General features: G+C 41.8%; 1 protein-coding gene across 1 annotated transcript in view; it reads right to left on the minus strand.

Annotated features, from left to right (window-relative positions):
• plppr4a (phospholipid phosphatase related 4a) overlaps nt 1-7,713 on the minus strand; it is a 55,792-nt gene extending 48,079 nt beyond the window's left edge. The window contains exon 1 of the mRNA XM_017721165.2: nt 7,291-7,713. Coding sequence (XP_017576654.1) covers nt 7,291-7,575 — 285 coding nt within the window. The 5' untranslated portion in view covers nt 7,576-7,713. The remainder of the gene's footprint in view (nt 1-7,290) is intronic.
• Between the last annotated feature and the right edge of the window lie 4,725 nt (nt 7,714-12,438).

The raw sequence follows: 12,438 nt of genomic DNA on the forward strand, positions 1-12,438 counted from the left end.
CAGGGCTCAAACGCACCATCTCTTCTTCCATTTATATCCAGCTGAAGGACTGATCAAAAAGCCTCCTCGCTGAAACGTCCTCCTCTAGGGACCAATCTGTGCGCTCAGTCTACATTTGTAATTTTAAGGGAGCAGATTTGAGCCGACAAATGAAAAGGTTTTTTTCTTCTGTATCAGCCTCAGTATCTTGCCAAACCTTGAGTATGCTCAAGCTAAATTAAAGAGCTGCATTAGCTGGAGAGTGCTGCTAATCACAGAGCCTCTGCAGGTTCAGGCGTACACACAGCACTCCCTCTCAGCTAGACCTCATTTACCAGGCTGGACAAAGCAGGTAAAATAACAGTGATGTGAGCTTCAAAGAGACTTTCCAGTTCATCATGGTGGGTAAGGAAACAACTTTAAATGAGCTTTGAAAGAGCTGAGACTAGACACCAAAGCACACCGTAATGACTAGATTACATACATGTTCATTTTATTACAGTGCCAAAGACCAATATACAGACCTGTGGAAATGTCAGAGATAGTGTTGCACAGATACTGATACTGTATTGGTATTGATGTCAATATTGGCACTTAAATGCAGTATTGCTATCAGTGATGGGGATACCACAAAGCAATTTCTGACGCGAGCAAGTGCATCAGTAGACAGAACTTAACACCACCTTGCGGTGTGGGATGGCAAGCAGCAGTAAAATCACTCATGTCAGAATCTGTAGTTTTTGGTGTAAAAAACATGCTAACGGAGCCGATTAGCTGAACAACTAAGCTGCTGCTTTCAGTACTCACTCATCTCCTGCTGTGTGGTCACTTACAGACTGAGTTAATGTTACATAGAGAATGGAAGGAATCGCTGAACCCCCGACATAATGATAGCATTTAGCTTTGATTTAGCCTTTAGCACAGCAGTCCGCTAACCAGGCCTGTGCGTCCACTATCCCTACATGCAGCGCGCCTCTGTCGTTCAGCAGTATCACTCAGCAGCGTCGTCTCACAGCCCATCGCTTCAACCAAGCCAGAAAAGACAGTGTGAATGATAGTGATATTTACTGGACTGACGCTTGCAGTGCAAGTGAACAAAGCGCAAGTACGAGACAAACAACTTGTGAAATTTGGATGTGAAACAACACTCAGCTCCGTTTTTGAGCCAGAGAACTGCTGTGTGCTGATGTGTAAACACTACAGGTTTATCTGTTCATTGTTTAGTTCTGGTTTTAACTGTTCTGCCCAATAAATATATTTGACTTTTACTTAAGTTGTTAAATATGGTTCTTATTACAAATGATAAAACAGCAAGTACTAAATATATACTGTAAATATACAAAAATACATTTTCATAAGCATCTAATGAATATAATCCTACAAGTAAATGCCATCTAGCCAAGCCGAGTGTGTTTTATTTGTGACACCAAACACAGATTTTACCCAAATAAAGTATTTTTTAAATGTAACCGTATAAATATCAGGACTAACAAGTGAGTTCAGTTTCATAGAATTTTTATCAGTATTGGCAATTAGTATCGGCTGATACTAAAAAATCAGGTTTCAGTCTCAATATCAGAAGGGAAAAAGTGATATCGGTGCATTTCTGGTCAGAGCCCACCCTTCACCATCAAATTCCAGGCAGAAGAGCTTTTCAGTACCACTTATATGTTCTATAAAAAGAAATTCACAGGACAAGACAACCAATATATTGTTTGGGCCCTAACACAGTATATTCATACCACAACAGTGCTGCATTTCCATGTCATCATTTTTCAAAATAATCAACATCCTGTTTATTCCACTGGAAAAAGTTAGGAAAATTGCACATGATTTCCCAGCGCTGTTCCATTAAAAACAACAGAATATCCTGTTTGTTGTTGACAACCTACCACCAACATGTAAACACTTAATTTAAACAGGTAATTCACATAAAAATAGAGAAGGCATGTTGATATTGATAGGTATCACTATTGGGCTGATATCAGCAGAAAACCATAATTTCTGCATATGAACTAATTAATATTTATATTGATTAGTTTGCATGATAGCCACGTTGACATGCAGCCTTGTAGTCCGTTAATAATCCAACTAATAGCTCAATTGGAATAGAACACATCCATGTATACACCTTAAACGGATTAGACTAGTCCCACTGAAGCCAATCAGAATACAATTTCTATCTGACTGAACGAGGTGGCTAATCTTGTAAATTATCCATTAAATAGAACAATAATATCTGTGGAAATGCCTGTATCTGATTACATTCTGTATTGAAAAGTTTAATTGCATTCTGCATGTGTGTCACGTCCTAGTGAAAGTTTATAATGTTCAGCATAGCAGGAGCAGAAACTCATCTGTGAAGGAGACAAAGTTTATTCTCTGATCTTTAAAAAACAGTGGTGGGACAGACGTCCAGCTTACGTGTCTCAGAACACAATGTCTTCCGCTCTGCCTTCTTTAATAAGTACACTATATTTCTAAAAGTATACACTCACCCATCCAAATAATTGAATTCAGGTGTTCCAATCACTTCCATGGCCACAGGCATATAAAACCAAGCACCTAGGCCTGCAGACTGCTTCTACAAACATTAGTGAAAGAATGGGTCGCTCTCAGGAGCTCAGAGAATTCCAGTGTGGTTTCCTTCTCTAAACTTTGTGAAAACAGTTTGGGGACGGCCCCTTCCTGTTCCAACACGACTGCACACCAGTGCACAAAGCAATGTTCATAAAGACATGAATGAGTTTGGTGCAGAAGAACTCAACTGGCCTGCACAGAGTCCTGACCTCAACCCGATATAACACCTTTGGGATGAATTAGAGTGGAGACTGCAAGCCAGGCCTTCTCGTCCCACATCAGTGTCTGACCTAACAAATGTGCTTCTGGAAGAATGGTCAAAAATTCCCTTAAACACACTCCTAAACCTTGTGGAAAGCCTTCCCAGAAGAGTTGAAGCTGTTATAACTGCAAAGGGTGGGTCAACATCATATTAAATCCTATTAACTCAAGTTAATATGCGTGTGAAGGCAGACGAGCAAATACTTTTGGAAATATCGTGTATGTGTGATGTACTTTTTCCTGAGTATGACATCATTTAAAAGCAATTATAAACACAAGCACTGCTCACTGCTGCTCATCTCACTCTAACTGGACTCGTGATGCTCGTTGCCATGGTAACCTCTATATTAAGCGTACCATACACATGCGTGAAATTTTGGATTGGATTTTTTTTAGCGTGCATGTAAACTGAGATTTTTCATCAGGTTGTTGAGCAGAGTGTGCACATAAACACCTCAGTCTGGAATCCAATCCGATTGGGAAAAATCTTTGCATGTAAACATAGCCAGTGTTATTCTAAAGCATCTACCCAAAGGAAGAAGACGGTAGTCCTGATGCAGAATGTGAAGGGGTCCAGACGAGCAGGTCAGACCTGCACGTGAGGAGTGTTTATTCCAGACAGGCTGACAAGGCTTGAGATGAGACACAGCAAATGGAAACACACAGGTAAGAGAAAATTGTAGGCTACGTCCAAAACAGTGCTCTGTTCACCGCATAGTGCTCTGTCTCTGGGGAGTCTGCCATTTTGTAGTGGTCTAAAAACACAGTAGAGAATATCCACTGTGCTTTTAGGAGCTGTTTATACTTTGTAATAACATGTATTTTCTGTGATCTGATCATCTGAATTGTACCTGACTCTATGAAAAGCTTAAGCTAGATGAAAATACACCCAGGACACATTATTGCTCAATCAAAGCTGCACAGAGCACACACATATTACACCTTATTTTCTTTAAACCATCAGTTTCATCTTTGGAGTACATGTATGACCAAAGTCACGTCTGGTTAGGATGTTGTGTGAATTTGGGTGTAACAACCATAAAAAAAGCCAAGATTACAGGGAAAAGAAAAAGAAAGGCCATTATACCCTCAGTGGCCACTTTATTAGAAACCCCTCTCTCATATCTCCACCTTCCTGGTGTGCAGTTAGAGACTGTAGCTCATCTGTTGATTCAAGGTTTGTGCCAGCCCTTCATCAATGGTCAGTTTCAGAGCCACTCTTGTCTGAATATTTTTGGGTGATGGTCCACTTCCAACCTAGCAGTAACTAGAAATTCCAGCTATGCCGCTGTGTTTGATACACTCGTGCCAGCACCACAAACACTACCACATCAGCGTCGCTGCTGTGTTCAGTATGAAACCCCACCCAAGAAATATCTGGACAACAGCGGCCATGTGTTCAGAGACTGACCAGTGATGAATGAGGTAGAGGGGCTGATCAACTGCAGCAGCGGTTGAGCTACAGTCTGTAACTGTACACCTACGTAGTGGAGCTATAAGGTAGGCAGAGCTCATAAAGAGGACAAAGAATGGAAGTAGAAGGTAAGTGTGTCTTTTAAAGTGACCAGTGAGTGGAAGTACATGATTAGGTTTCTAATAAAGTGGCCATTTAGTGGAAGTACGAGGTAGGTGCTTCTAATAAAGTGGCCAGTTAGTGGAAGTACAAGATCGGTGTTTCTAATGAAGTAGCCAGCATGTGGACATACAAGGTTGGTGTTTCTAATAAAGTGGCCAGTTAATAGAAGTACAAAGTAGGTGTGTCTAATAAAGTGGCCAGTTAGTGGAAGCACAGTGTAGAGGCTTATAATAGTACAGTGGGGAAAAAAAGTATTTAGTCAGTCACCAATTGTGGAAGTTCTCCCACTTAAAAAGATGAGAGAGGCCTGTAATTGACATCATAGGCAGACCTCAACTATGAGAGACAAAATGAGGAAAAAAATTCAGAAAATCTCATTGTCTGGTTTTTAAAGAATTTATTTGCAAATAATGGTGGAAAATAAGTATTTGGTTAATAACAAAAGTTCATCTCAATACTTTGTTATATATCCTTTGTTGGCAATGACAGAGGTCAAACGTTTTCTGTAAGTCTTTACAAGGTTGGCACACACTGCTGCTGGTATGTTGGCCCATTCCTCCATGCAGAGCAGGAGGGGCTAGGCCACTCCAGGACCTTGAAATGCTTGTTACAACACCACTCCTTTGTTGCCCTGGCAGTGTGCTTGGGATCATTGTCATGCTGAAAGACCCAGCCACGTTTCATCTTCAATGCCCTTGCTGATGGAAGAGGTTTGCACTCAAAATCTCACAATTCATGGCCCCATTCATTCTTTCATGTACATGAACCAGTCATCCTGGTCCCTTTGCAGAGAAACAGCCCTAAAGCATGATGTTGCCACCCCTATGCTTCACAGTTGGTATGGTGTTCTTTGGATGCAACTCAGCATTCACTCTCCTCCAAACACGACGAGTTGTGTTTGTACCAAACAGTTCTACTTTGGTTTCATCTGACCATATGACATTCTCCCAATACTCTTCCGGAACATCCAAATGCTCTCTAACTTCAGACGTGCCCGGATATGTACTGGCTTAAGCAGCGGGACTTGTCTGGCACTGCAAGATCTGAGTCCCTGGCGGCGTAGTGTGTTACTGACAGTAGCCTTTGTAACGTTGGTCCCAGCTCTCTGCAGGTCATTCACTAGGTCCCCCCATGTGGTTCTGGCATTTCTGCTCACCGTTCTTGTGATCATTTTGACCCCACGGGCTGAGGTCTTGCGTGGAGCCCCTGATCGAGGGAGATTAGCAGTGGTCTTGTAGGTCTTCTATTTTCTGATTATTGCTCCCACAGTAGATTTCTTCACACCAAGCTGCTTGCCTATTGCAGATTCAGTCTTCCCAGCCTGGTGCAGGTCTACAATCCTGTTTCCAGTGTCCATCAACAGCTCTTTGGTGTTCACCATAGTGGAGTTTGGAGTCTGACTGTTTGAGGTTGTGGGCAGGTGTCTTTTATACAGATAACGAGGGCAAACAGGTGCCATTAATACAGGTAATGAGTGGAGGACAGAGGAGCCTCTTAAAGAAGAAGTTACAGGTCTGTGACAGCCAGAAATCTTGCTTGTTTGTAGGTGACCAAATACTTATTTTCCACCATTATTTGCAAATAAATTCTTTAAAAACCAGACAATGAGATTTTCTGATTTTTTTTCCTCATTTTGTCTCTTATAGTTGAGGTCTACCTATGATGTCAATTACAGGCCTCTCTCATCTTTTTAAGTGGGAGAACTTGCACAATTGGTGACTGACTAAATACTTTTTTTCCCCACTGTACACACTTCAACTGAAAAAAATTATAGCCCATTAACATAAAATAGCAAAAGATACTTCTTTTTTTGTGTAATAGAATATACATTGTAAGTCATTTATCATATGTATGCATTTCTATGCATGCCTTATTAGAGAGTAGAGCATTTGCTTGAGGACAGTGCTTGTAAATGGCCATCTAAGGTGAATAGCTCATATATCACATTTTAAAGACAAGTAGCTACAAAATTAATAAAAATATTCTTTCAAATGTTGGTATCAGCCAATGGTTCAGTATCAGAATTGGAAAGAAACAGCAATATCGTGCCATCTCTAGTGAAATGATCTGTGTTTAATTGCTTTTGTGATCATTTAGCACACTTTAGGACATTTTACTATCCCATCCTTAATTGTGACCACTGAAAGGATCATAAGCTCCAAGCGGCTGCAGCCCCGCGCTCTACACGCATGTTGGCCATTCCTCAGGAGCTTACCTGTCCTATTTCCATTTCTGCACTGTGCGCTATGGTAACCAGGCCACAGCTCATGTGTGCATGTGGCAGACTCTGTTAAAACAGGCTCCTGCCTATGCTTAGACCATTGAGTGCAAAGGCTGAGGGGGATGCAGCATTAAGGACAACCCCAAATCACCGGTTTTCCTTCTTCCTATTATCACGACATGCCAAGTCATTGTGCACGGATTGGGAATTAAGACAAGCGAACCCGCAAGCAAGCCAGACTGCCCACAGCTATTCATGAACTGATGAATTGAGGTCCAGCAGGGAGTGAAAAGCTAATTATGCCAGTATACTTGATGCCCCATTATGCCAGGTCACTTGATGCCCATTCAAACGTGGCTGGTATCAGATCAACAGTGCATTCCAGGATGTCACCAAGAATACAGGACTTCCACAGACGGGTAGTCTATTGTAAAACCCACTGTAATGACCAGTAGCTCAAAATACATAACGCCAGTTCACCCGATGCCCATTAAAGCGTCCATTTAAAGGTGCCTGCCTTTTGAATGGCACTGCCTCTCTATACCCCTCAGAGCGAACAGTGCCTCCATGAACAGGTAGTCCAGCCTTTACCCCGCTGGCACGGCCAGTAGGCAAAAACATCCCACCTGTCAGCCACCCTGGCGCTGTGCCAACATGCCCCCAGTTCACCTACCTCCACAAAATAGAAGCAGGGCAGCAGGGTGACGCTGTCTTTGCTCATCTTGCTCTTGAGCCTCTCTTTCGCAGCCATGCCGAACGTTCGGGGTGCCTCCCCAGGTGCTTCTGAGCGGAGCGGGGGTGAAAGGATCCGAAGCCCCCCCCGAAGGGTCCCTCCAACAGAGATGAACTGGAGCTCTTCTATGCCGGCGCTTCCTTCTCCATCCTCGGGGTCCAGAAGGGAAGGAGAAGAGCAGTGCGCGTGGAGGCAGCCTGGACACACTCTCTCATACACACTCATGAACGCACACAGGAGCGCGCGCGCGCCAGGACTGCAGCACCAAAGCAGGCAGCAGCGGCTGCAGCTGCGTCCTCCGCGCGCTGAGAGGCTCGAGAGCAGCGGGAAGCATCGCGATATTTCCGCACAGCTGATGGATGGAGGCGGTTGTGTTTGGAGGCTCGGGGCGAGAGGGAAAGAAAAAAAAGGGTGAAAAAACAGAAGAAAGAAAGGAAAAAAAGGAGTGACGTCAACGGAGGTGTGCTAAAAACCCATTTTCGCGCGTGCGTGCGTGCGCGCGCGGGTGGGTTGTGGGCTGTGTGTGTGTGTGTGTGTGTGTGTGTGTGTGTGTGAGTGCGGCTGTTTGAATGTGCACCGCACTAATATGTGCACGTGCGAGTGTGACTTTTTTTTCCTTTTTTTCTGTGATTATGCGTGTGCATGCGTGTGTGCGCGTGCGTGCGTGCGCGCATCCGTCTCCATCAAATGATGCGGGCTGTTGCGTAGCAAAGACTGTGATACATCTCGTGGTACAAAGTAACATGAGCCATCTACCATTCTCACCCACTACACGCACATTCTACACATATAGTGGCCTCTTAAAGGGGAATTCCACCATTTACAAAAAAAAAAAAAAATGCTGCATAATTCAGGGGTTGAGATGAAAACAGAGTCGTTCAGAGCGGCTTGGTGTGAAATGGTTCACTGTAGAGAAACTTACAGAATCAGACTCCTTTACAGTGGTGGTGATGGGAACCAGGGGTCGCAATCAGTGCGTTTACATGCGCTGAATAATCCGATTCGGCCGTTATCTGATTGTTCAAATGGTCATGTAAACAGCACACTCTGATCTAGCCATCTGATTAAGAAATCCGATAAAGAGGCTGGCTTTTAGCTCAGTCATCAGATTTCTCAGTCCATGTGAACTCTTACTCTGATTTCTTTCGGATTTCTCAGTCGGAGCATGTGCGAAAACAGACAGAAATAAGCGAGCAGTGATGCCTGACAAAATGAAGGATTTAGATATTCTTCATCTTCTATATGACATATGTTCATATTTTCAGGTAAAGCGGCACAATGTTTAAAAAAAAAAAAAAGCCGCGGCATGAAGTTTGAGTTTTACATTATGTTTACGTCATGTGTTCTTCTGTGAGTTTATTGGCTGATTGCAAAGCAGAAATCATATTACTAACTGATTCATGTAGACCTGGAGTTTCCCCATTATCTGATCAGTCACGCGTATATAAACGTGTTGATCAGACTATTGACAAAATCAGATTTTCTACAGTTATAGAATTATTAAGTGCAAGTAAATGCACTCAATGTCAACACAAATGTAGCCATTTTATTTACTATCCAAAACCACCAGTGCACCTACAGGTGTCCGAGTTTTGTATGTAATGTGATGATGGTAAAATAGTGCTAAATCATTTTATTTGGGGACTATTTTGTTACACAATGCCCTGTGTGTGCCCCTCCACCGTGATTGGTTTTCAAAACAAGTTTTTCATTCCAAACTTTGTCTCAGAACTACCATAAAACAACATCCCAGACAGGGGACCAGGCTGTCTGTAATAATTATCTGTGAGGAAGCTTTTAGAGTTGGACGTCTGGTTCCTATCAGCACCACTGTGAACAATTTTGACTGAGTGCGTTTCTTTAGAACAGATCATTTCACACCAAACCGCTCTGACTTTACGTCTTAATTGTTTTCTTTATGCTGAAATTTTTACTCAAGGAATACAGTTACTGCCCCCTTTTACCTTGTTCTTCAGTGGTCAGGACCCCCATGGAGCCTCACAGAGCAGGTACTATTTCTGCAGTAACACTGATGTGGTGGTGATCCAGCCACCAGCCTCCTGTGGGCAACGTCCTGTCACCACTGATGAAGGACTAGAGGATGACCAACACAAATCCAGCCATAACCACCAAATCAGCACAGTTGTTATTTATGCCTTGAGAGTTTTGATGGGAGTGAGGTCAATGTGCATAAAACACAAAGGAAAAGAATCACTTTGGCATCTTATTTGATGCTCATCATGACATTAGTGATCTTTACAAGTGAGATCTGCATCATTTTGTAAAACCTTAGTCGAGCAGCTTTGAGCGCTGATCTCCAATAAAACTGTTTCAAGGTTTGAAACCTTTTTTATGAAACAGGTAGTTCTGGTTTTGAAATCTGCTGCTGCAAAATGCTTAACATGTGCACAGGTTGCTCTATACATCCAGGCTGAATCTCAGATGGTGCCATCCGTCTTATATAGAGCACTAGGTCACCTCTATAATTCTGGCTTTTTTTTTCAGCACGGAATTGTGCACTGAATCCCAAATCATCGCTGAATCCCAAATGACTATTTATTGGCTCTATTATGCCATGTTACTGCAGGAGCCAGTATTTTAATTCTTACATAGTGCACCATGCAGGGAGCAGGGAGCCATTTGAGATTCAGCTTCAGCACGAAGACGATAGCATCGTCGTCATGGCGGTAATTTGACAGCATTAAACGCTGCTTTATTATGATACGTTTGTTATTATAGGACAAAATGTTAAAAAGTTCACAAAATGACTGCAGAATATGATGATTGCACAAAAAACAGCGTACTCTACAGGAACTCCATTTCTTGGTGGAATAGTAGTTCATTTTGATTATTATGAAAAATAACAAATGATTTATTTAAAAAAATGTGTATTTTATCATGTTTTATGCTGTCTGCAGTTTATAGAAGCAATAAGGCATCCTTACCTGTGATAAAATCACTGTAATGCATGGCCTCTTGTGGCTTTAGCTTTATTTTTGGTGGTATCCAGCCTGTCCAACACAACTCCAACTGCTTATTAAATTGAGTTTATATAATGGATAGTTTGGGGTGATGTTGATAGACACTGCTACACTGAATTAATTCCTGAATCTCAATGGTTCCCAACTTCACAGAGAAAACTATTAAAACATTTCAAGCAAATGCTGCCATCTTGTGGAGCTTCATCACTATTACAGCATTAATCTCACTACAGTGAACAGAGAAATACAGACATAAGACTGAACTACTGACAGACAGACAGATATATATATATATATATATATATATATATATATATATATATATATATATATATATATATATATATATATATATATATATAGATAGATAGATATAAACAGATAGATAGATAGACAGACAGACAAATAAACAGGCAGATAGACAGAGAAATGGATGGATAGATAGATAGATAGATAGATAGATAGATAGATAGATAGATAGATAGATAGATAGATAGATAGATAGATAGATAGATGCAGCGTGGAAAGAATCTTTTGGAATGTCTAATCCAGCCTCTGCAAGCTTCTGCTGTGATGTCCTCACATGCTGCATCCATGGCAGCCAGCAGAGTCATCTGAGTATGAGGCTGCCGATCATAAACCTTCCACCTTTCACGATCATTTAGAGCCATCTCACCATCTGGGATGAGATCTCTGTAGAGTGTATCTATGAATGTGACGAGATGCTGTGTGTTGTATGGCCCTAAAGTGGGAATATGAGTTAGCACACCCAGTTCTGAAATGGTTGCACACGTAGTGATGTTCCCTCCTCATTGGCCAGGTACATCAACAGTGGCTCTGTGTCCAATAATATTTCGACCACGCCTTCTGCCTTTTGTCAGGTTGAACCCAGCCTCATCCACGTATATGAATCAATGAGGTTGCTCACTTGATTCCAGCTCCATTATACTCTACATTTCAGAAGATAAAAAAGTTATAATCTTAACCGAATTCACTGAAGATCACATCAAATGTACATGTTAGTCAAATTTACTGTACTGTATCATTACACAATGATCTATTTACTGAAATGGGTGGTTACTGCATGCACGTAGATGATTTACCTGCACATACTGATAGCGAAGCTCCTTCACTCTGTCACCATTCCTTTCAAATGGTACACGGTACAACTGTTTCATTCTCATCCGTTTTTTTCTAAGCACTCTGTCAATACTTGAGATGCTTACTGACTATGTTTTCAAAGATGTCATGGTTGTCTATAATGGCACTCTGGATCTCCCTAAGTCTAATAGCATTATTAGCTATGACCATTTCACAGATGGCATCCTCCTGCTGAGGTGTAAAAAGGGGACCTCTGCCACCCCTGTGAGGTAGCCCTGCAGACCTGTGTGGTACACAAGTAGTAAGGCAAAACACAAGACTGAGTTGAGTATACTTTTAGAAAATATGTAAAATTGTAATATGAAATGTTAGTGTGCACTGTAAACATATAGTATTACAGTATAGAGTTATTTGGATTACCCACCTGTTCTCTCTACGAAAGGTTTGGATTATTGAGGACACAGTTGATCTCCCACCATTTGGCTGCACCCTTCGGACAGCTTCAGCCATTGTTAGGCCATGATTGACAACATGGTCTAAAAGTGTGGCCCTTATTTCATCTCCATGTCCATGGCCTCTTCTACCTCTCCCTCTGTTATGCCTCCTTACTCCCCTTCCACGCACTCTTACTGCTCTTCTTGCTTCTGGCTGTTGAGCATGGTCATTTCTTTGTGGATCTTCCATTGTTAGAAATTGTAGAACTGTGCTTTGCTTAGTCTATATATGCTTGCCAAATGAAGGTTCATGAGATGCACCTTAGAGTAGTTTCAGAAAACTGCTTGATCATGGGTTGATCTAGAGCATCAGACACTCCCCTTCATTAGTAAAAGTCATGATTCACCTGAGAGCTAATCACCAGTTCAAACAATATTTACAAAAAAGTCCACTAGAAGTGTATAAAATCTGCTTATCAGCCTGACAACTGGCTTAACTATTTTGATTATAATGATGTATACAATGAACTAATGGCTAGGTGTTTTGGTGGGGTAGGACAGTTTAGTAGAGA

The sequence above is a fragment of the Pygocentrus nattereri genome, chromosome 17, assembly GCF_015220715.1.
Source record: "Pygocentrus nattereri isolate fPygNat1 chromosome 17, fPygNat1.pri, whole genome shotgun sequence".
Classification (NCBI taxonomy): domain Eukaryota; kingdom Metazoa; phylum Chordata; class Actinopteri; order Characiformes; family Serrasalmidae; genus Pygocentrus; species Pygocentrus nattereri.